The sequence below is a fragment of the Agelaius phoeniceus genome, chromosome 1 (genome assembly GCF_051311805.1).
Source record: "Agelaius phoeniceus isolate bAgePho1 chromosome 1, bAgePho1.hap1, whole genome shotgun sequence".
Taxonomy (NCBI): Eukaryota; Metazoa; Chordata; class Aves; order Passeriformes; family Icteridae; genus Agelaius; species Agelaius phoeniceus.
The window spans coordinates 44,884,401-44,909,463 of record NC_135265.1 but is presented as its reverse complement, the minus strand read 5'-3'; the positions used below and the strand labels follow the sequence as shown (position 1 = coordinate 44,909,463).

At 39.7% G+C, this 25,063-nt stretch overlaps 1 protein-coding gene across 3 annotated transcripts; it reads left to right on the top strand.

Annotated features, from left to right (window-relative positions):
* The first annotated feature begins 1,356 nt into the window (after positions 1-1,356).
* Positions 1,357-24,645, top strand: TOPBP1 (DNA topoisomerase II binding protein 1). Of its 3 annotated transcripts, XM_077177825.1 has the most exons (28): positions 1,357-1,390; positions 1,713-1,800; positions 2,391-2,525; positions 3,074-3,217; positions 3,748-3,929; positions 4,052-4,245; positions 5,009-5,188; positions 6,103-6,272; positions 6,819-6,982; positions 7,909-8,156; positions 8,445-8,764; positions 9,554-9,726; positions 10,761-10,972; positions 11,550-11,839; positions 12,567-12,740; positions 13,651-13,760; positions 14,775-14,898; positions 15,281-15,424; positions 15,907-16,003; positions 16,609-16,801; positions 17,609-17,835; positions 18,905-19,068; positions 20,631-20,745; positions 21,266-21,429; positions 22,327-22,467; positions 23,359-23,448; positions 23,900-24,061; positions 24,406-24,645. In XM_077177825.1, exons 2-28 carry the CDS (start codon positions 1,720-1,722, stop codon positions 24,547-24,549), a joined length of 4,542 nt encoding a protein of 1,513 aa, XP_077033940.1. In that variant the 5' UTR covers positions 1,357-1,390; positions 1,713-1,719; the 3' UTR covers positions 24,550-24,645. The 3 variants fall into 3 exon arrangements, 2 of the variants coding, with proteins under 2 accessions (XP_077033940.1, XP_077033948.1); XR_013182174.1 differs by lacking the exons at positions 1,357-1,390; positions 24,406-24,645 and adding an exon at positions 23,580-23,750 and having other exon boundaries at positions 1,451-1,800; positions 23,900-24,032; XM_077177833.1 differs by lacking the exons at positions 1,357-1,390; positions 23,900-24,061; positions 24,406-24,645 and adding an exon at positions 23,580-23,891 and having other exon boundaries at positions 1,451-1,800.
* The last annotated feature ends 418 nt before the right edge of the window (positions 24,646-25,063 follow it).

Below are 25,063 nucleotides of genomic sequence, written 5' to 3'. Positions count from 1 at the left end.
TTCAAAACATTTTTAGGATGAATTTCTTCACACAAAGGGTGATTAGGTATTGGAATGGGCTTTCCAGTGGGTGGTGTCACTGTCCTTGGACGTGTTTAAGGAGAGACTGGATGTGGCTCTCGGTGCGGTGCCATGGTCTGGTTGACAGAGTGGTGTTGGGTCATGGGGTGGACTTGGCGATCTCAGAGGTCTTTTCCAACCTAATTGATGCTGTGATCTCTTTTCCAAAGAAAATCTCCTAATCTAATGACTCCGCCCACTACAGGCATTATCAGTATTATGCAAACAGCAGCAAGCCACTGTGGTCACTAGGAGTGGAAGGGAGGTCCATTGGGTGCGTAGGCAGGGTCACCCTGTCATGATGCAGGCAGATGCCAAGAGTGTGGTTCAGGATTCCAGATCCTGCTCTGGAAGGAGAGCATTTGATATTCTTGCTGACAGCTTGGAAGCTACAATCTACAGGAGTGAAAGTGAAGTGCAAAGTCCTACACCTGAGTCACAGCAATGGCAGACACAGCTCCAGGTTGGGTGCAGCAGTGATTGAGAACAGCCCTGTGGAGAAAAACTTGGGGGTGATGGTTGATGAAAAACTCAACTCACTCCACTCTTCTCTGGCCACAATTACCAGTGCACAACAACTTTTTGGTTTTCTTTCTTCTAAAATATATTACCACAGAGGCATTATTGCCATTTCTAATTGCCCCAATCCACCTTTGGATCTGCAAGGGGTTGGCTCTGCCGGACATGGAGGAAGCTTCTGGAGGCTGTCCAGAGAAGCCACCCCAGCTACCAAAAAACAGGCCTTGCAAACCCAATATGAAGTATCTGAAGGGGGCCTGCAGGGAAGCCAGAGAGGGACTCACAGTCAGGAACTGCAGTGATAGGACAAAGAGTAATATATATAGGGCACAAATTGAAAGAGGGGAAATTTAGGTTAGATATTAGTCAGAATTTTTTTCCTGTGACAGTGGTGAGGAGCAGCTTGCCCAAGGAGATTGTGGATGCCCCATCCCTGGCAGTGCTCAATGCCAGGATAGGGTATAGGGTATTCAGTGGGACGTGTCCCTGCCCATGGCAGGGGAGGCTGGGGCTAGATGCTCTTCCAAGACTCTCCCAATGCGTTATCCATCTGTGATTCCCTAAGCTCCCCTCCGGTCTCCGCCTGCGGCCCCGCCCGCCCTCGGGGCGGTGCTCGCCCCGCCCGCTCCCCTACGCGCGCTCCCAGCGCCCCCTGCGGGCGGAGCGCGGGCGCGCAGCCACGAGGAGCCCCCGCTCCCGCCCCGCCCACATCCGCCGGGGCCCCGCCCCCTCAGCCCCACCCCGCCCCGCCTCCCCATGCCGATCTCTCCCCGCGCCTGCGCAGAGCCAGCACCGCCGCCTTCCCGCGCGGGTGAGGGGCTGGGCGGGCGCGGCTGTGGTGGGGCCGGGTCTGGCTTTGTCGGGGGTTGGGGGCGCCGAGCACCCGGTGCCCAGCAGGGACCCCTCCGTGAGGGCACTGGGCCCCGTGGGGAACGGGCCTCCCGGTGGGGAAGGGCCTCCAGGTGGGGAAGGGGTCTCTCGGTTGGGGACCGGCCAGTCCCCGCCCCTCCGTGCCCGTTTGAAGTCGGTGCCGAGCGGCGTGTGCTGGGCCCGTGGCCCGACAGGGACAGGGACGAGAGGGCTTCCAGGCTGCGGCGGGAATGTCAGGGCGCTCACTGGGTTTTGCTTCTTAGTTGAAGGATGAGAAGTAATAAGGAACCGTTTTTTGTGAAGTTCATAAAGTCTCCCGGGAGCTCGGAGTATTTTTCTAAAGCCCTCGAGGTAAGTGAGTTTGGTCACCTGGGTGAACTTGGTGAACTGGCATGTGATTTCTGTGTCGTAGTTAGCTGCATGTGCCATACAATAAGCTAAGTTACGCGTGCACACCTGGAAATAAAGCTTTTTGTATGGCAGGGGTGCTTTGCGTGTAATAAAGCTTGTTGAACAAGAACAGTTTTGTTGGAGAGCCTCATGAAATAGCTTCAATTTCAAAACCCGGTGGCATGTAGGGAAGGCACATGTATCCTGAAAGGCCTGGATTGTGGTCACTCATCTAAGCACAAACTTTGGAAGGAGACTGTGCATTGTTTTACACCTTGGGAGGTTAGTTGGGAGCCAAAGGCACCGTATGGCAGGATCAGATCCTGAAGGCCTCTGTGCCAAATATTTGTCAGAATATTCTGAAGACTCAAGGGAATGAGGGGGACACCCGTGAGATGTTTTAGCCCTTTCTTCTGCCAATACCTGTTTGCATGGTAGCTTTGTTGTGAGCTGTTTCAAGGATGTGCACTTGTGTAGTTTGCACAGGATTGCTTCTTTATTGATTATTTACTAATTAAATAAATGTTGTTGTTCACATCATTTACCCGCAGTCTATAAAAGAATTCCAGTCAGAAGAACATCTCCAGATCCTTGAAGAGAAAACTGTTCTCAGTATAAAAGAAAATGATAAATCACTTTACATTTGTGATCCTTTCAGTGGCATGGGTTTCAGTCATCTCAAGAAGGTATGTCACCCAGCAACTTTGAGCTCTATTCTTTCCTTTTTAGAAGCACTCATGCCCATACTTAGATCCTGCCTGTTCTCTCCTGCACTGAGTGTAGCAGTGCGAGCTTCATCCTGTATTTAGGATATAGCATGAAGCAAAGCATAATGATTATTTTCAAACATTTGGAAAAGTAAATGGTATGGCCGGTTCTGATTCTGCTGGAGTCCCTGAGCTGGGTCTTACACTATTTATCTCCTGATAAACATGATTTGGTTTGATCTGCAAGAAATTGTCTAGTGGACAAAGATAGGCTAGCTGGAATTCTTTGGCCATAGCCATAGCATCAGCTGCTTTTACTGAGGCCAGAAAATCTACAAGGATTGTACAGAAAATCCAGAACTGAAAGTAAAAACAAACCTGTCAGCTACCTGGAGGTGCTAGAGGAGAAGGTGAGGGACAGACCAAGAGCCCTGCCCTCTTCAGAATTCAGGGACAAAGAAAGCCTTCCTGATGCCAATGTACCCTCTGCTTACTTTCTTTGTGCTTTTCCTGTTATTTTATTGCAGCTTGGCTGTAGGATTGTTGGACCACAGGTAGTTCTGTACTGCATGCAGTCACAGCGGTGTGTCCCGAGAGCCGAGCATCCCGTGTACAACATGACCATGGCCGATGTCACAGTGTCCTGTACCAGCCTGGAGAAGGACGTGAGGGTAAGGCCTTCCCAAGGATGGGTTGTTCAGCCGGTTATCATTGATACTTGCTTTGTATGGTTCGTTAGTAAGGCAGCAGTTAGAGCATGTGTCTTATTGTGCCTGTGTCTAGATCCATCAAGTCTTCTGTAGTTTGTAGACTATGTGTAGTTTATTCACATATTAATGCACCTCACATATGTTTATATACGTTTACTTTATTCTGATATACCTTTTTTCTAGTACTGCCTAAAACATCAATCATCTGCAAAATTTTGCTCATAGAGCATAATTACCATGTGTTTATTTAAGATTTCAGATATATTTTTTATTTAAGATATATTATGTTCAGCTTATTGTAAGTGTAAATAAAATGGAGATTACAGTTGCATTTTTATGGCTTCCATATATATCTAGTTAGTATTTTTTGAACAGTTTTTAGGGGAAATAATGGACAATTGAAATCTGTGTTCTTGGTGTAAGGTGAACATGATTGTCATATAGATTCTTTTTTCTCTTGATGATTTTCTCTAGTTTTTTTCCCCATCCAGGAAGAAGTTCATAAATATGTGCAAATGATGGGTGGATGTGTATACAGAGATCTCAACGTGTCAGTGACTCATCTTATAGCTGGAGAAGTTGGCAGCAAGAAATACTTGGTAGCTGCTTCCCTGAAGAAACCTATTTTGCTTCCCTCTTGGGTTAAGACATTGTGGGATAAGTCTCAGCAAGGGTATGAAAAAAAAACAAAACTGATTTTGTTTTGGGTAATAATAATTCTTATGTACAGACTAATTTCTTTTCCTAGCTGATTTTACTTGCAAAATAACTTCTTTTTCTCTTTCATTCCTGTAGCATGATGAGGTACACTGATATTAACATGGAAGACTATGCCTGTCCTGTGTTCCTTGGCTGCACGATTTGTGTCACTGGGTTAAGCAGCTCCGACAGGAAAGAAGTGCAGCGCCTCACTGCTGAGCACGGTGGGCAGTACACGGGGCAGCTCAAGATGAATGAATGCACTCACCTCATAGTTCAAGAGCCAAAAGGTAAAACTGACAGAATAAATGCTGTTTTCACTTCTGGAGTTGAAATAGTGTGAAGGGGTGTAAGTACAGGAGCTTGAACTGCCTCTGCTTCAGTGTTGCTCTTACTGCTTCTCTCTAGGGAATCACTGTTGATGGAAAGAGTTACACAGGGCACCTTTGCTTTGCTTTAAAGAGATATAGGTGGCATTTAAAGAGAGGAAAAGGGAGAATCCTAGAGGGAATAAAGAAAAGAAAAACATTTTTTGGGAGAGCAGGATAGGACGTAATTTGTACTGTGATTGAAATTGGATCGCGGCCTGATGTTTTTTAGCTGATTATTCTTTGTGCCTTCCAAATTCCCTACTAAGGTAAAATGAAAGCTCCTTTTCCTTTCTCTTGGGAAGATGAAAGGATTTTAGTTTTATTGTGAGAAGAAAGGAAAGGTTTTCTTTTTTACCTTGATTTCCCTCTCTTTGCTTATAGTGAAATATGCTGGGACTTTTCCCCCTTTTCTTTGTGTGCTTGAAAGCTTTAAAGCCGTTTTCCCCTTTTTGTTTCTTTAATGCCTTGTCATAGCATGGGTTAGCCATCCATGAGATTTTTCTACTCTAATTACAGCACAAGCAGCTTATCAACAGTCTAGTATAACATAATTTGTCCATTAAAATCAGTTATTTGAATTTCTAAATTTTCCTAATGTCCAGCCATCTTTCAGCAATTGATATTTGATGCTTTAGTCTTTTAATGATTGTGACTTTTTTAAAATTTTGTTTTCATCTGGAAGGTCAGAAGTATGAATGTGCCAAAAAGTGGAATGTGCACTGTGTGTCTGTGCAGTGGTTTTCTGACAGCATCAAGAAAGGCTTCTGTCAGGATGAGACGATGTATAAAATAGAGGCTGGATCAAAACTGAGTAATGCACCCAGTACATCAACACCTACAAATGACACCAGCAAGCCTCCTAGTAAGTAAGATATTTTAAAATGTGTTTCAATGATGTAGGAAACATTTGTATTAAGGATGAAGAACTATTTTGAGATAAGTGCTTGCTTTTGTAAATAGTGGTTTGATAGTTTGGGTTCTAGATTCAGTTTAAGCTTAAAATATAACAGATTGCTTTTATGCACACAGAATAGTCCAACATGGGCAGACTTGAAATGTGTGGATGATTGTTAAAAAAGTAAGCTTGAATTAGGTGTTTGATTGTCTGCTTGAGAACCAGTGGTGTATATTTGTAAGTCCTACAAAAGCACAATTGTTCGTAAATTTAAGTTTAAAACATGTGTTTATAATGAGTTTAATCTTACAACAGTCTTAGGGGTGGGGGGGAACAAATAAGTTTTTAATAATCATATTCTATTTAATTTTTCTTTTTACATCTGCTTTTATTTATTCCATGCTAATAACAGAAGGACAGTTAAAAGTATTTTGTAGCACACATGGTAGCCTAAAAGATATAGCCAGCTTTAATGTGCATCCATGCGATGCTGACTCCTCTTAAATTAGAGTTGATTTCTCTACAATAAAGAGAGACCTGTTTAATTTTAAAAAGTATTTCTACTAGGTGTCCACAAAATTGGAATAACAGCTTTGAAAACAAGTCTCATTGGATGCTGTGTCATGGGTACCATCCTTTAGGAAATAAACAGAAGATGTATCAGCACTCTTCTTAGTAAGATGATGCTCAATCTGTGTGTTAAGAAACTCCTTGGTTTAGCAAAGGTTTTACTTACCTAGTATTTTTCATTTTTCAAACTTTACATTTCCTTATAGCACCACAAAATCATAAGTGGCAAGTCTGTATTTTTTTTAGTGAAGCAGCAGAGAGAGCTGAGCCAAATCTAATGCCTTCTTTTTTAATTTTATTTTTGTTTAAAGATCATGCCTTTTCGGATGTCAGCCACATTTCCAATATCAATTTGAGTGGTGTTAATGAAACTGCATGTAGTTCAGCTATGAGCAGCAGACTGGATCCTGTTTCTGATGAGCTGGAAAACCTGGACATAAGTTCTTTTCAAGCCGCTGAAGATTTGTTAGATGGGTGTCGAGTATGTTTAACGTTGTATACTTTGAAATGTTCAGTTTTAACAATGCAAAAGCAACTATGTTGAAGCACTGGCACTTTCTGCTTGAGTAAATCGTTTCCATGGTCAGCAACAAATACCAGATTTATTTTGTGTCTGTGTGCTTGTATGTGTGTGTGTGTCTACCTATCTGTGTGTGTGACTATAATTATACTAAAAACGTAGTGGAAGTATAGAAATTTACATTCGTAGGTATCTGTATTTAAACATTAGAGTGAATGGGTTCTAGAATTAGTGTGTGGGTTTATTTGGGGTTTTTTTGTTTATGCAATTTCAGGGGTTTGTTCTATTAGTAAACATTGACTCTGCTAGATTAATTTGCAAAGCTAAATTAATCTTTATAAATGCTTAATTTTTTTTGCTGCTTCTCAGAAGCTGCAGCACTACTTTCTGTCTTCTACAGGAGTTGAAACAAATTATACCAAAAAATTCTAATTTTTCTTGTTTTGGGTTTTTTTTTTTTTCTTTTACATTTTTAAGGCTTTATTTGTTGCTCTGTTCTCTTTGTAGATCTATCTCTGTGGCTTCAGTGGCAGGAAGTTGGACAAGATGAGAAGGCTTATTAATTGTGGTGGCGGCGTTCGATTTAATCAACTTAATGAAGATGTTACTCATGTCATTGTGGGGGAAAATAATGATGAGCTGAAACACTTTCTGGACAAGACGGCTCACAGGTTGTGATAAGTATATTGCTTAAGGTCTAGTTACACCTCTTTTCCACCTCTGGGGTCCCCAGCACAGAAAAGGCATCAAACTGTTGGAGTGAGTTCAGGGGAGGGCCAACAAGATGGTCAGAGGGATGCAACACCTCTACTGTGAAGATGGGCTGAGAGGATTTGTTTGAGAAGGATTTGGGGTGACCTAATTGTGGTGGTCTTCCAGGACCTAAAGGGAGCCTGCAAGGGAGGTGGAGAGGAACTTTTGGCAGGACATAAAGAGACAGGACAGAGGGGAATAGCCTTTAACTGAAAGAGGGGAGGTTTAATTTAGGTATTAGAAAGAAATTCTTTACTGCGAGGGTGGTGAGGTTTCTCTGGTTGCTCAGAGAAGCTGTGGTGCCCCATCCCTTTAAGTGTCCAAGGCCAGGTTGGAGCTACCTAATCTAGTTGAAGATGTCCCCTGCTCATGGCAGGGGTGTTGGAACTAAATGATCTTTAAGTTTTCTTCCAAACCATTGTACGATTCTTTGAAATCACATATTGATTTAAAACTACTAAGTAGTTCTTGATTTAAATGAGAAGACTTACAGCTAGTGGTAGTAAGTATGTCCACATGTGCTTTTCAGTACTGTATCTTGGGTAGCCATGGGTAGAAAAGCGAGAAGAAAAGCAAGTGTTTTTATTGGTGAAAAGAGGTGTTAATGTGTATTAGTGCATTGAGGGGAAGAACTTGGCTGTGCAGCAGTGGCAGATATCATTTATGTTATAGAAAATAATTATGAAATGCTCTGTTCTCAGACTGAAAGAATTAAAGTCTTTTAAGGGTTGTAAATTGCCCAAAGCTTGCTTAGTGTTAGAGTTACAGACTTTGTGTGTGTATATACTGGTTTTTTTGGTCTGAAACCTGCTGTGACTTGTTTCTATAACATTTTATTTTATAGGCCTCATATAGTCACAGCAAAGTGGTTGCTGGAGTCATTTGGCAAAGGTTGTCTATGTCCAGTGGAGCACTATATCCCTCTAAACTACCAGCTGTTAGAGAATCCAATTTTAGAACAACCTGGAATGAAGTCAGTTTTTCCCAAAAAAAACAGTCTCTTGAAGAAAGATGCTGTGAACATTATAAAGCACCAGAAAACTGCTGAAGATGATTTCCTCTCTCAATATGCAGATAACTATTCTGCTCTAGGTATGTTCTACACTCAGCATACTGTAGAAAATTTAACTGCTCATAATTAGCATTTGAGCTTGCAGAATTTCCTTATTAAAAATTCATTCACATCTAGTATTTTAACTTCTACTTTGTGTGTCAAAATTCAAATTTAAATAGGCCTATATGGAACAGTTTTTGAGTAAAACCTGGCTGAAAACAGCACAGTCCTGTAATTTCTTCATTAAACTGTTTTGGATTGTCTTTGATGTTCTTGTCAAACAATTATTATGCTTGATTCTTTTTTATTTTTCTTTAATCTTTCAGATGAAGTTGAAAAACTGACATCCAGAACCTTCAGTGATGTTACTAACTCGACTGCCCAAGGAGAGAATCAACCTTCTGTCTGTAATGGGGCTTTGGCAGAGTCTCCTGCACTGGCTGAAGGAGGCTTATTTTTCAGGAAGAGATTTCTTCTTCTGGGTTTTGGTGAAGAGGACGAGTCCTGCCTTGCAGATATTATTAAGGAGAATGCTGGGGAAGTTCTACCACTGCAAAGCAGAACCATTGCAGACTATGCTGTGGTACCTTTATTAGGGTGCACTGTGAAGGCAACTGTTGGTGATGTTGTCACAAATACGTGGCTGGTAAGGGAGTTTCACTTCCTCAATTCCCAACTAAACAGGTATCTCTATTAGAAATTTGTCTTCTCAGAATGCAGTTATTAATGGCTTAAATATAAAGATACTGAGATAGCAGCCTCATTTCATTTGAAATGTGCTAAACAAAAGCCTTCATTAAAGCCTCTGCATCTGTAGGGTGTCTTATCTGTTTCACTTCATTTTCCACATGACTGTTAAATAGGACTGCATTGTCATGACCCAGGCTTATATGAGGTCTGACAGCATTCTGTCTAAATGAACTATAGAAGGAGCTAGTTGACTAAAAATGATTTGATATTTTTGTTTGTTTCATGCTTTTTATAGGTGTTTTTTTTTTAATTTGTGGCAGAAGAGTAAGTCTTTATAGCTGAAAAATCAATGCTAACTATATTTGGCAAGAGCAGGCCCATGATGTAGGCTACTTGCTGTTAGCAGCTTTCAGTATTAGGTAACTTCCTGTGAAGTAAATCTATACAGACCCTCAGATCATGTACTGAACTGGAAACCTCCAGCTTTATGGGAACCTGCAGAGTTGGAACTTTAATAACTGAAAAGTTCTGAATAATGCTTCAGTATGTCAACCTTGCCAAAATAGACATGGTCTAAAAAAGAGTTTGTCTGATCCAATGGGAAATAATTTGTCTCAGGTGTGATGATGGAAGCACAGTTGCTCATTGTTGAGTCCAGAAATGCTGTTGTAGAGTTGCTGAAATCTTGTTGGCTTTGTTACTATTTGGCTTGATTGACATTTTTATGTCTTTCATCTTCTTGAAGATAACGTGCGTGGAGCAGCAGGCCCTTTTAGATCTCCGATCCAATCCACTTTTCACACCAGTCCTGGTAATGGAAGGAGCTACCCCTCTGGAAGATTGTGTTCTTTCTTTTAGCCAGTTCACGGGTGCAGAGAGAGACTCCCTTGCTTATCTGGCAGAACTGCTGGGAGCCAGGTACTTCTCCTGTCACAGTTTCTCCTTGTTCTTTCAAGACCCAAAGTGCTGTCATTATGCTTTTCATTTATTCTGTACAAATATTGGAGTTAAAGCTCTTTTGAATTCCATCTATTTACAAAACCTGGTGCTGAAGCAATGAGACATCATTATATAGGTCTTTAATTTTGCTCTCTTTTAAGTAATTATGGTCAGTACTCACACAGTCTAATTTCTACCAGAATTTGCTCAGTCTCTTATTTTTCAGTAACTGAGTCTTAGCAGCTTTTTACTCTGCTCGTGAACCAGTCAATGAAAGTCAGGTTTTCAGATGTGGCCTTCCAAGTTGCTCTTTGGTTGTCTAGGAAAGGACCACTTCAGTACTATCTGGCTCAGCCTCATAAGCATGGTGAACCCCATTCACTATCCCAGCTCCTAAGAAATGGTGTTCTATTTGCTTAGAGTTCACAAAAATCTTTGAAAAACTTTAAGAAAAGCATGTTTAGTCATGACATGGCAAAATAGCGTAGCTTACAGTATCAGTATTTGATCTGGTTTGTAGCCTGTTTGAACTAAATTCTTTGCTGATGAGTTCTCAATCCTGGCATCTTTTTGCAAGATTGTATCATAGATGATAAGAGAAAAACTCTAATATAAAGAAAACTTGTTTATTTGGAAGCAATGCTTATTGACTCTGGAGGGGAAGCAAGCCTGTTCCATTCATCTTGCTGAAGAATGTTAGGCTCAGCATAGGATTTGAAAATGGGATACTGCTGGAGGCTTGCTGGAGTATGGAAAATACTGTTTTCAATGCTGGTAGAAGTGAAACATTACTGTGTAACATTTTTTTTGTTGTTTTGGGGGTTATTTGGGGGGTATTTGTGGATATTTTTTCCTCTCTGCAGGTTAGGCTGTAAAGTGCCAAGTGGGTTGCCTTAAATATCTACTTCTTTTGGTTCTTCTTCTATTGTGAGAATACAATTTATAAGAGTATAAATGTGCCCTAGATTAATGCTGTTTATAACGAAATGAATGTTTTATCAACCTAATTGTAGAGTCCAAGAATTCTTTGTGCGAAAAGCCAGTGCGAAAAAAGGAATGTTTGCCAGCACCCATCTTGTGGTGAGAGAACCGAACGGCTCCAAGTATGAAGCTGCAAAGAAGTGGAATTTGCCAGCAGTCACTGTAGCTTGGCTTTTGCAGTCTGCAAGGACAGGAAAGAGGGCAGATGAAAGCAAGTTCTTGGTTGAAAATGCAGAGGCTGAAGGTTGGTTCTTAGCAAGTTAGGGGATATAATTGTGTCACTGTACTGTTTGTTCACGATAAAGAAGGCAGGTGTGATGAAATTTTCTTTCCTTCAAAGTATTAGAGCTAAAGGATATTTTTCCAAATATAAAGATTGGTTGAGTACAACGTACAAATATGTAGATTGGTTTGAGTTTGAAGGGACATTAAATCATGTGGTCCCAACCCCTTGCCATGGACAAGGACACTTTCCATTAGACCAGGTTGTACATGCAACCATGGTGTTGAGTAGTGATTACAGAAATTATATTGTGTGTTTGCTGCAAATCTCGTGGAGCCAGTGGGCTCTTGTGGTTATCAGGCAGTTGGGATTCAAGCTTAGTGTCTCAACTTTGTCCTTTTCAGCATGTATACTGCTCTGTAGCTTACATGAGAATTGATTAGAGATCAATCTTAGGACTTCAGACTTATTAGTCTGCAATGATTTGATGCCCCTCTCTTCAGTTCTTCATGGTTGCTGGTTAAATAAGAGTGTGTGGGGTCTGTGTTCAAATGGAAAACCAGTTTACTTGCTTATGTTTTCTTTGTTTATTTTAAAGACAAGGACAGTTTCATTACTCAGCTTATCAAGACACCAGCGACTGTTGAAACTCCTGATTTGGAACAGCCTATTCATATTCTTGAAGCTGGAAAAAAAGGACCTGTAACCCCCCTTGATATCAACAGGTTTCAGAGTAAAGCTTTCCAAGCTGTAATCTCTCATCATACTGGGAAGACAACTCCTGTTGCACAAGGGGGACCACTTCAGAAAGAACCATCTTTAAGTCTTGACACGCCATCGAAGTTTCTTTCTGAAGACAAGATCTTCAAGCCTTCTTTTGATGTGAAGGTGATTTTTGCAAACTTTTTGGTCTGTGTGGCCAGTACTATTTAACATGTGCATAAACTTTAAACAGTACAGAAACCTGTGCTTTTACCCATTTTTGTGCTGTTCACATACAGACTTTTCCTTTTGAACAAAGCCAGGAAAACTGGCTCGTTTATATAGTTTAGTTAATGGCCTAAAAACTAAATTTATTGAATAGTAAGTGTTGTAATGTCCTTAGCAAAGCTCTTTGTGCTTATTGCACCATATGCTTGTGTGTCCTACGCCTCAGACAGTATCCAGTCTAGAGACTGATAAATGTGACAAGGCACCTTGGAATTGCTCCACATATTTGTAAACAAGTGTTTGCATTTTCTGATAAAATGCTACTTTGATAGTATGTTTTAATGTAATAGCTTTAGAGCAAGGTGCAAGTACATTAAAGTAGTTGGTTGGGGTTAGGAATACCTGGGTTTGGTCACTGGCTTTTCCATTGAGGGCAGTATTCAGTGATCACAGTGAACAGAGAGATTAATAAACTGTTGTCTCCTTGTTTTGCTTCTGCAGGCTCTAAGATTGGGTTTGCCTTGTACAGCTTTTGTGCAGTGGTTCTACAGTTGCTCTTGGTAACTGTGGTTTACTGTCCTGGTTTAGGAGTATGAAGTCCTACTGTATTTGTAAAACTTGCACTTGAGTTAGAATTTTGTAAGGTGTTCATTAAAGGCAGTCAGTTTCTTCTTTTTTTTTGTAGGATGCTCTGGAAGCTCTGGGAACTCCTAGAGGTCCTGAACAAAGAAACAGGAAACTGAGCACACCTCTCTCCGAAGTCATTGGCAGAAACTTGAAACTGGCACTGGCAAGCAGCACAACTCATGCAGCAGCTCTTACTGCCAGCCCTCAGTTGGCTGCTGCACAGCCAGAAGTGGTAGGAAATTCGGGGGTTTAGTAACTGGAGCATAGGTTTAAATAAGAAAAAGCTTTATGTTTTATGATTTAAGTTACAAAGGAATTTGTGAATTGTTATTTGTGATAAATTCATATGATTATTTGTTCTTCAATGACAGTTAAAGGAATGTAAGATAGAGGAATTTCCTTATGGAAGGCAAAGAATTTTAAAACCTTTTTCTGCTATCTGCATTACCGTCTCGAATATTAAGCAGTGGCTAAGTAATATGGCATATAAATATGTGCCAATATAGACTCTGTAGTATTGGAATAAGATACAACACTTGAGAAATTATCAGGTTCCAGCTAAACAGGGTTAGATATTTTGTCTTGGACTAAAGTTTGGAGTTTTTTATTGATACATGTGTCTTCTTTTCCTGCCTTCCTCTGTCCTTAATAGGAGAAGAAAAGTGAGAGAAAACAAAAAGATATAGGAGGAAAGGGAGGATTTGTGTGTTGACTGCCATGTTAGTGCACTGTTTACTTTTGGAGGGGTGAGAAAGCTAATGACCTCTGGAAAGGGAAGGCTGCTACTTCTTGTTTTGTAGCTCCTTAGTCTTACTTCTCTCACTCCTCTACAGTGCAATAATTCAGTAGCATCAGGTTTCAGAATTCCTTAATTTCAGTGTTCAGTGATGAAAGGAGTAGAGCATGTTCTAGGGAGACTGGCTGAAACTTTGTCTTGGCCTTCTTAGTGCATGGTATGTTAATAATGCTGGGTTTTGAGCATGGGTAGGGGACCATCAAAAATAGAGGAAGTGTGTCTCTCTTACTTTTGTTGTCACTGTATATTTTACCATGCACTTCACTAAATATTACACTATCTTTATTATTGATACAGAAGCCTTCTAATCATGACTCTCCTGTTTTTATCCCTGCTGCTTGACCAGGAAGAAGAGCCCAAGCCTCTAGCTGGTGCTGTTATATATGTTAGTAGAAAACTTAATAAAAGGCAAAGGGAGCTGAATGCAGTAGCAGCTTCTCTTGGAGCAGACTACAGGTACCAGCCAATACAGTGGCTTCTGAGCTTTTGCACTGATGTGAATTCTAATAACTTTGAATCTTTACATCTTATGCCTTTTGGTACAGCTAAACATTAGATTTCACCATCCTAAACACCATTACAAGTCATCCACTTGTAGTGTGAAATAAAGCCATTTTTCCCTGCCACATCCCCAGTCCCCATGTTCTTTGTAAATCCATCTCAGAAAGACTGTTTGTCAAGAAGTCTTCTTGAATTGCAGATGGTTTTTTTGTCCTTGAGTTTGAAGAAATTTTGCTTTTGGATGGTTTAACATTTGCTTTATATTTTACATTTTGAATCTAATGTGAAATTGTGTGTCTCCTGGCTCAAAACAAGTTATTTTCTTGATTGTAAGCATGGCTAAGCCAGTGTTCTTAGAAAAGCTTAGGAAAAATAGGTTATCATGAAGAGAAAGTACAAACTTAACATTTTTGATTAAGACACAATTCTGCTTCCACTAAATGTGTTTTGCTACTGACTTTTATTCATGGTGTGAAGGAGGTTAGCCTTATGTTTGGTAGTGCCTTAGAAATGCTGAAGATACTTGGATTAGATAGAAAATACTTGTTTTTATCAGTTTAAAAATTAACAGTCTTCATTTTTGTTTATTTTGAGCTTCAAGGATCAGTATTTCACTTGCAGTTCAATATGACAACAAAAGAAAAAGCTCTTGTCCTGGATCACACATTCTTTTCAGAAACTGTTTTAAAATACTACTTAACTAAAAACAAAACATGTAGCAAAACCCCGTTCCATATGTTTATCCCATTTAGTTTTCTTCAGGAATGCTTTCAAAACACATTGAAGTTGTGCTATCATGAAACTGAATGCTGTCTTTTCTGTCAAAGAAAGTGGGCTCATTATTTATTGAGGCATAACAAAATAGGCAAAATTACTTTAACTTGAACAAAACAACAATTTTTGAGCTGGATTTATGATACTTTTTGATAGAAATTCCATCTTCAAGTTGTATTTTGTTCTCTTTTCCAGATGGTGCTTTGATGAAACAGTAACACACTTCATCTATAAAGGCGGACAGAATGATAACAATAAGGAGTACAAATCTGTTAAAGAACGGGGTATACATATTGTTTCAGAACATTGGCTTTTAGAGGTATGAAGCTTATTTTGTTCCCCATTTACAAGTAAAATTAAATGGAGGCTTAAAACCTCCAAAATATGGCCGTGGGTTTTCTGTATGCATTTATTCTAAACATGTATAAGGACTGATGTTTTGCATCCTGCTTTGAATTAATAAATTGAGTGATCTCTTTTCACTGATGTACATTTACACTCTTCTCCATAAGGAGAAAATAAATTCTCTTCCACTGAACACTTCTGCTATATTTTTCCCAGAATGTCAACCACGTTTTTCCCCTTGTGTGAAGTACTTCTTTTGACAGTGTTTTTATTGTACTTTTCTTATGTTTAGGTGTGAAGTTTCTTTTATGTCAGTCAGTTCCTTATCTTTCTCTCATTAACTGGTGTTATTACAGAGTGCCCGAGAATGTAAATGGCTTCCTGAATCTCTATTTCCTCACACTTACAATCCCAAAATGAGCCTGGACATCAGTGCAGCGCAAGACATCAGGCTCTCCTCCTCCTTTCTTTCAACTGGAAAACCAGCAGAGGAAAATGAGGTATGATGTGTGATAGCAATGTGTGTGCCATGATTTGAATCCAGTTAATAGTTATATTAACATAGTAATAAAAACATTGATACTAATTCAGCAATGCCCTGAATCAGGTTTAGCTAGTTGTTTAATAGTAGCTATTGCAGATATTCTGTAAGGTTTTTCTGCATTTGTAATATTCATCTTCTAGGGTGATGGAGAAAAGTTCAGGCATTTCAGCATTTGCTTTCCAGATTTGAAAAGATAGATATCTTTTCTTTTAGATAATGAGATCCAAGGTGTGAACTTGCTTTGGTAGACATTAAGATTGCAGAATTGGAGTTGTCATTCATGCTACTGTTCACTGTTCTGCTGTCATTGCAGTAGCAGAAAGCTTAGATTTACTCTAAGGCAAGATTAATGATCTTCAGAATTTTACAAGTGTCATACATGGTTAAAAAGAAAAAAAAATTGGTGTTTGAGAAATCTGCTTGTCTTCATTGGTTTAGATTATTCCAGAGGATGAAGATGATGTAACTACTGACCAAATAAAGGAAACAGTCACTGTAGGGGAAGAACAAATTGGAGCAAGTGAATCCAAAGGAGGTAAATGTAAATTGATATTTTCAGAATATTTATGGACTATCAAACTATCAATATGAGCCTTTGCAGTTCCAGGTGCTGAATGCTAAGATCTGGAAACTTCAGGTAGCATATTAATATACTGGTCAAGTACAGCTAACTTTTATTGCTGCTGAATGCCAGCAAAGGGTTTTTCTCTCTCTTTTAAAGATCTTGACAGCCTACAAGAAAATCATGATTAGTCATTGGAAGATACCTAATTGCCATATCTTTGTTTTTAAAACACTGAAGTTCAAAAATCTTAATGTAACAGATTTTTGGTTTGGAGTATATATTATATAATTAAATGTGTTATTGTGGATCTAAGCTAGATTGCGAGAGGCGATTCAGAACTGAGCCAAATGGAGATTTCTCCTTGTGTCTAAGAATGGGTGACTTAGGGCATATATAGTTTTCCTTGATATTCTTGCCCAAGTACTTTTCCTCTTTTTAATGTATAATCCTGGTCCTGGTGGAGGAGGGAGGTTGATTGGAATTTCAGTTTTCACTGAAACAGTGAGCAGTTGTATACTTTTCACTTGTTTCAGTATAAGAGTTGTGATAGTATGAGTTTTGTTTCTTCTCTTAAGTTTTAACCCAAGCACTAGAAATGAGGGAGAACTTCCAGAGGCAGCTGCAGGAGCTCATGTCTGCCACATCACTAGTGAAACCACAAGGGCAAAGAGGATCCCTTTCAAGGAGCAGCTTTGATGGCTCTCCAGCCACTCCCGATAGTGCACGGTCTGTGCGAAATGGCCGCAGTAGGGTCTTGGAAGCTCTAAGGTATGGATTTTTATTTAAATGTATCTTGTTTCGTCCTTCTATGTCTTTAGACATCCATTGAAATTTGAATAGGTCTCCAGGGTTTTCAAATGTATTGTCTGTTTCTACTGATGTGCTTGAGTTGCTTCTCCTGCAATTCAGAATCTTTAACTGGATGTGCTAGGTAAAGTCAGAATATTGTCTTAATCCATAGTGGGTATCTTTTGTTTTTTATAAAAACCAGACTAGTATGATTGGTTTCAATGTTCTGGTTTTGAACTGGCTTATTTTCCATCTGCTCAGATTCCTTAGTGTTCTTATAGCTTTTGAAGAAAGTGCGTATGAATGCTTAAATAAGTCATAAAGAAGTAGGCTTTACTGCAGAGCACCTCTGTGAATGTTTCTTCTATTTTATTTTTCTTTTCTCTCCAAATGGAGAATAGGATTTGAACTCCATCAATACTGATGTTGGATAAGACAGTAATGGAACCCTTGCAAAATAATTCATTTAGCTTGGTGCCTATTTGCAAATAAATAGGCTTAATAAAGAGTAAGGTACGCTGATTTTATAATAACTTATTGATATGCACATAATAAAAAATTTCTACTGGTATTTTGGGTGCCTGTTTTCAGCCATGCTAACACTTAGGTTCATAAAGCCAAGGTACTAGAATAGCTTCTATAGTGAAATTTTCCCCTTTGCCAGCCATAATTTCTAATAATGAGGTCACCTGAGTTCTGCAGTTGATGTGATCATTAACACATTGCCTTCTAGAGTGGAATTCTTCTGTAAAATGAGTCTGTAAGGTGTCTCGGTTTTTCCCTTAGGCAGTCCCGCCAGGCACTGGCAGATCTAAATACAGAGCCATCCCAGAGCGAGCAGATCATTTGGGATGATCCTACTGCAAGGGAAGAGAGAGCAAGACTTGTCAGCAACCTTCAGTGGCCTAATAGTCCCTCTCAGTACCTTGAGCAAGGTCAGAGTAACACCAATAAAAACGCGGATGAGTCTGCCCTCAAAGGATCTGTACCTGATGCAGAGATGGCTGGTATAGGTAAAGTTACAAATGCAATATCCCTGTTTGGTGCAATAGCATCCATTTGGTCTATGGGACTTCTAAAATACAAAGTAGTACTTGAGTTCTACTTACAAAAAAAGTGAGTGAGCATGGTTGGCATTTCTCAAAGGTCAAAAATACAATTTCACATTATTGAGCTCCATTATGTGTTGCTGTTTTTTAAAGAGAAGTTTTCCCATTCATTTGTGGTCAAACACCAAGGCAGTGCTTATCTAAAAATAGACTGCTGTGGCTCCAGAGAAATGCCAACAGCTTGAAAGACTTGATAAAATTTTCCAAGTTCTTTTGATTTCTTTGTTTTTTTGAACCACAGCTGGCTTCCAGGTAACCCCACAGGTAAGTAGAGTGGAATTCTAATGGGAATACCATGAGCAAAATCTTTTCCATTGTAGTGGAAATATTTATAGGTGAAAAATTGGGGTACAAGTTGAACTCAGAGACCCAAAAAACCAAGATGTGTCAAGTTACTGATGGACATGCTTGGGTCAGGATTTGGTAAAGATACTTTATTTATGTTCCCTGTACTTGAAGTCTGAAGTCTGTTGCTAGGATTAAGGAAGCAACATACCTTTTCTACCAAAACCAGATGTTTTTTCACCTGTTTTGCTTTCTTTCTGTTCTGTGATAGCAGAATCCTTTATTTCTCTCTCCTTGCTGCCACCAACTCCTTTCCTCAGTCTACTTGCAGAGTTTCTGTGGCAGCAGTCTTCCTGAAAACTGACCTTGTCCTAGAGGAGGTTGAAGAAAATTAGATAATTCCATTCAACTGATTTTTGGTTCAACCAAATCAGTGCAGTTTAGCCAAAGAAATCAGATCATTTGAGGTTTTCAGATGTTTGCAAGGCATTCAGGAACATGATTGCAATATTGCTGTTGGTGGCTTGTGGTATAAGGAAGAGCCTCTTTATGAAAGGCAGGTGAAATATAACTGTACATGCTGTTCAGCAGCAATTGTGGGGGTTTTTAATTTTTGTTGTATCTTTTATTTTATACATAATTTTATTCTTCCAAAGGCAAGTCATGCAACACCACTTTACTTTCACAGCTGTTCCTGAGGCTGGGCATGGAGATGGGATTCTTCAGCCTTTCAATCACATGTGTAGAGATCCCGAAACGCCAGTTAAGGATAACTTGATCCCTACTCCACAGGCACCCAGCATTGCTTTCCCCTTGGCTAACCCTCCTGTGGCACCAGAGCCCAAAGAAAAGGTTTGTCAAATGGGAAAATACTTATGATGATGTGTTCTGAGAGATGCAGTTATACTTAAAGAAATTTTGAATTTAATGATAAATATAAAATGTGCAGATCTGGAGTTAAAATCTTGAGGTGGATTACTTTTGTACAGTCCTATTCTCTTTTTTCTATTATTTTCATTACTCCCCCTTCCTTTGAGATTTTTAACAAATAATATTCAAAAAAATGAAGCTTGTTTGTTTAGACAAATGAAGCTTTTTGTCCCATTAGTTAGTGCTGGGATGCTAAGGCAGGCTTTGGAGTGAAGAATTACTATGTGTGCTACTTGGAACTCCTCCAGCTATATTAGGATGACAGAAAAAAATTTAGGCCTTCGTTTCTTTGGTAATATCTGGAATTTTATGTTTAGATACAAATGGGAAATTATTTTTCTGCCAAAACCTGTGTGGGAACTCAGCACATCACTCTGGATGTCCAGAGTTACCAAGAAAACCCTTGGGGGGGCTCGGAAATCCTGGAATGTTGCCAGGAGCATCTAGTAGCTTGATTTCAATCCTTCTAAGGATGTGACACCTGTTTGAGGACGTGAGAGTCACTTGGGAGTGAATGGTGCAAGAAAGATATATTTACAGGGTGAAATATAAATTTTAAAGTTTCTAGTACAGGGGGGTTATAGAAACAAGATGGAAGGATCAGAGCATGTCTCGTCCTTCTTCTTTCTTCTTCTTGTCTTCCATTTTCTGTGGTGATGTTGGCACTTGAAGATTGGTCCATGGTGAAGGTGCACTTGCTAATATAGGTGAAAGGTATTGGGAAATAAAGGTAAATATGATATACGTAGTTTTTAGTATAAAAAGACATGACCACCCCGTGGGTAGTCAGAGTGCCCTTAGCTGCCTTGAAGGTCAGACCTCTGTTGGGCAGAAAGAAAATTCTGTAGATAAGAAATAATAAACAATCTGAAGACGGAAAAACTGAAGAGTCCAGACTCGTCCTTTGAAGCGTGGGCCGCCCCAGAACCATCCTATGCATGTCTGGGCAGAGACAAACAACTGACCAGACAAACCTGGTTTAAAATTCTATTTTATTTTGAACTTGGAGAGGGAAAGGAAAATGAGCTTATAGTCTCACTTGCAGTGTCACTTGATGCTCAAAGTTTCAGCATTTCAGCATTCTTCAGAGGCATAGCGTGCCATCTTAGTGGAAAGGCCCTCAAAAAGTATAGTATTCTGACCTGACTGAAAGTGAATGAATGAGGCAGTGTGATAAATCAGTGCTGATTTCTTCATGTGTTCAACCTGGCTTCCATGGATGTGAATGAAGGATTAGTTGTTATGACAGATTAGTTCAGCTGTGCCCTGAAGAAAGGGGGAACCAAGAGGATGTTCAAGCAAGAGCATAAGGATAATATGATAAGATCCAAGCTTTTTGTCAAGTGGCTGACAGGTTTGGTTCTGCTTTTCCCAGCTAAAAGAAAACTTAATATATAAATAACCTAGCATATTTGGCAGAGAACTAGTCAGCTGTCAACCTAATCGTTCTGTCATATTTTCAAAATCTGTTACCATATTTCTAGGTTGTTACTGAAGATGAGAAGGCTGATGAAGAAACAGAAAAATTCCGTAAATTTCAGCTGTCTTCTCTTAATCCTCAAGAAAGAATTGATTACTGCCATCTGATTGAGAAATTAGGTACCAGATATTTGTGAAATGCAAAGAATAGTATGTATCTGTATGTGTCTGCTCAGCTGTGGCTTGTTGGGAGAAGAAAGGGCTTCTGTTAGTGACTCATCAGATTTGAGGTCTCAAATTTACGGCTTTCTGTGCTTGTGAGCAATTCTTTGAATATAGTGTTATTATTATGTGAGTGATCAGCTTTGCCATAAAACAGCAATGGTTTTGTCTTCTGACAGTTTTCTTTTAGCTGTTTTTACAACAGCCTCATTCTTTACTGTTGGGAGTGCCCAGGATGGGCTCTCTTCTGGTCTCTCATTCCTGTCTGTGTTGCTGTTGCATTTTACAGAGCCACTCTTTCCTGGCTGCTTCTCCCTCCCTAGCAGCTTCTGCCCATATCAATTCAATGACAATACTCTTCATGCAGATTTGAGCTGAGTTTTTGTCTGAATTCAAATAATTCTCACTTAGAGTTGATCCTTTCTGTGTGCAACATGATCCTTAAATAATTTGAATGCAATTCATTCCTCAATTCAAGGTGGAATAGTACTTGAGAAGCAGTACTTTGATCCGAGCTGCACACACATTGTTGTGGGACATCCTCTTCGGAATGAGAAGTTCTTGGCCTCGATGGCAGCTGGAAAGTGGGTGCTTCACCGCTCCTACCTGGAAGCCTGCAGAGGAGCTGGCTGCTTTGTTCAGGCACGTCACCCTAGCACTAGGTCATGAGTGTGTTTTACCTTTTTGCATTTATTCTTGTTTTGCACTGCTAGGGAAAGACAACTTCACAAAATCAATTGCTAATTTAGGGTGCCCAAGCCATGGGAGTTTTAGAGAATCCAAAATCTGAGAGGTTTTTGGCCACCTTTGTCTGAAAACTAGCCCTGCACCAAACTGCTAATATAAGATAAATGAAATACCTAAGCTTTTTATGTTTCTTAAAATTGAGTCTTTGAATATCTTTTGGTAAATTCTCAGTGTTATCAGCTAAATTTACATGGCTCTTGTTAAACCAGGAATAAAATCTCGATTCTTTCAATAAATGAACATATGTTATTTTTAAATTATTTCATTTTACAACCATGTACGTAAATATTTTTGAACTCTACCTCTTCTGATGCCTTCCTAACTGTTAATTTTGCACTTCTCCTGGGTCAGACAGTTCTTTTACATTGATCGGGCTAACTTTAAAGTAATGCTATAAGCTGCCTCATATCCTTATGTATTAAAACTAACTTTAATTGTTTTGGAAGATACTGCAGAAATATCATCAGTGGTATCCACTGTAGCGAGATGCTTTGTCCTGCTGTTGAAGTCTATTGTAGATGTAACTGCAAGAGGAATCAGGTTGTGTGCAAGACTTGATGTCACAGAAAACATAAGTTAATTTAGATAAACATGCAATTCAGAGCCATATCTCGAATTCTACCTTGAACTGTTTTGGCTAGATAAAATCCATATATATAGCTAGAGCGAGATGGGATTTGTTTCATGTTTTTTTATTTTCTATTTGGTATGGCTTGTTAAAATCTATTTTTCTGCTGGTAAAGTTGGCTTTGTAAAGGACTGCTTTGTAATTCAAGCTTATGATTGTTTCAGGAAGAAGACTATGAGTGGGGAAGTAACTCCATACTTAATGTTTTGTCTGGAATCAATGTAAACCAGAAGAAACTAGCACTGGCAGCCATGAGGTGGAGGAAAAAAATTCATAAAGGGAAGCAAGAAACGGGTGTTGTTGAGGTATATAGATAATCCTATAATGTGAGCTGTACAATGTAGATGGACAGGGATTGTCATCAAGAAACTAAAAACCTCACTGTCAGGGGAAGGTTCTGTCTTGTTATTAAGAACAAAATGTTTTGGCTTGATATATTCTAGTTAAGTAATTTTGTTTTTTAAAAAAGTTTCTGTGATGGTATATTAAAAGTCTTAGTCTCCTCTGAACCACTGTTCATGTTTTGCAAGGCTGGAATGTGGCTACTTATGTAATTAAATGTCCCTCAGCCAGGAAGATGATGTTTATTCTTCAGAGCTCTGACTGGAGAGCTAACCTAACTCAGCTCTGCTAGGAAACCAAAACTGGTTACTGCTTTCATAGTCTTTCAGTGAGATTTTTGGAAGTGAGACTTGAACTCCTCAAAGCCTTTCAACTCCTCTCAAATCAGGCACTGCAGTTGAGGTTTCATTGAAAGATTATGTTTCAATTATGTCGGGAAAAATCTGGTGTGTGTGTTACAGTAACCTTTTTAAAAGGAATGCTTGTAACAAATCCCCCACACCCTTCGCCTATGTGGAAACCACACTGAGTGTTCCTAGGAGGCAACCAGTTGGCCCTGTGTGCTGTTACTGTAACCAAGTGCATGCTGGGGGAACTGGGGAAGATGTTTCCAAGTAACTGGTGGTTTTTTAAGATACATTTTTCACGGTGTCTGGTGTTTTGGAAAGCACTCTCTGCAAGGGTCTTCCCTTAGAGGGGGCTGGTAGTGGTAGCTGTATGTTCTGTGGATTTTTTTTCTGGCATGCATACTTAAAGGCAAAACTGGGTAATTGCAAGTCTTCATCTGAAGATCCATTAAATCTTTGTACTTTTTCAGTACTGGCATACTTTTGACTGAATTGTGATTTATCTAGGGAGCTTTCAGTGGCTGGAAAGTGATCCTGAATGTTGACCAAACCAAGGAAGCAGGATTCAGGCGCCTTCTTCAGTCAGGAGGAGCAAAAGTACGTAGTTGATTGAAAAAAACAATGAAATACATATATGTTGTTTAATTATTTTTTTCTTTCTGTTTAACTCTGTGCTGGGCATTTTTCATGTGAGTAAAACATCTTAATGAACAAAATTGCTTACACAGGGTAGCTGAGACATGGTCAAAGGGTGGGAGGAAAAAGCTTTGTCATCTTCACTTTGCAAGTGGTCAGGCAGAGCAGCTTGTCTGAGGTTACACAAGTCAGTACTCCTGGTGGGAATTGAGGATAGAATTTCTGTCCCCTGCTCTGATGGGAAGGATCACCCTTTTGGACAGGTATGTGATGGTACAGAATGCAGCTGTGAATGGTATTTGATTTCCCACTGGTTTCTCTTAGTTTGATGAGTGAAATTAAAGGTTATGAACTGCATTTGTCTTGGGGAAGAAACACAACTAAACTTTTGTGGTTCGTGTTTTGTCTGTAGGTATTCTCTGGCCATTCTGCATCTCTCTTTAAAGAAGCAACTCACCTCTTTGCTGACTTCAGTAAGCTGAAGCCAGATGACTCCAGGGTGGATGTGGCAGAGGCAGCAGCCCAGGGAGTGAACTGCCTCAAACCTGAGTACATCGCTGACTACCTCATCCAGGTGGGCACAGCCAGGGCTCCCTACCTTCCACACTGCCCCAGCCCCCTGCAGGGGATGTCTGCTCTACCAGTCACGGGCCTCCTTTGCCAGAAACTGTTGCCACAAAGTACCTGTGCTGAGGGGTTTGACCTGTGGCCTCAAATTTATGCTCTAACATGACTTGTTCTGGTGCTGGCAGCGGGATCTCTTGCAGGGTAGTGAGCTGCTTGCAAAACGTGTTTAAAATGTAGGTGTGTCATATTTGTTTTGTTGTTTCAGTTTTAGACAACCCATGAGCTGTTTCTGTTATCTCAGAAGCTGCTCGTCTTGAGCTGACCCATTCTTTTTTTCTTTCTTTACTGAAGGATCCACCTCCCCCTATGGAGTCTTACTGCTTGCCAGAAGCTGAGTCTTACCTTCAGAATAACTCAGATCTTGGAATTGGATCATCCCAGAAAAGAAAAGCACTGGCAGAAATGAGCAGAGTCAAGCGATCCAGAATACACTAAGCATATTCTCTGATCTTAATTTGTACATTTTAAAATTCATATTTATATTTTTTCATTCTTGCCCAAAAAATTAAAAGCTTTGAGTTTCACTTTTAATTTGTCCTGAGATTAAAATAAATTTGCAGTTATGCTTATAGGAAAGATTGCTTTGGTAACCAGTAGCATCTAAAACTATGGCAAGAATTCATCCAAACATACTTTACCTTTTCCCAACTATCCCATCACTGGACTAGTGATTTTGTCTGTAGACCCAGTTGTATAATAATAGTTCAGAAATAATTTGTAAAATGCTTATCACATCTTTTATCTGTGTGTTGTGGGGAAAAATACCAATTGATGAAAATTCCATTGCATTTCCCATATAGTAATAGACTTAGATTTTTACATTATATTTTCATCTTTTGGTATTTTCTATTGGAAGGGAAGGGGCAAATCAAACAAAAAGAACTGACTTGTAAATTTTTTGTACTAATAGAGAGCATAGTAAATTATTTCTATAGATTACAGGTGCTGT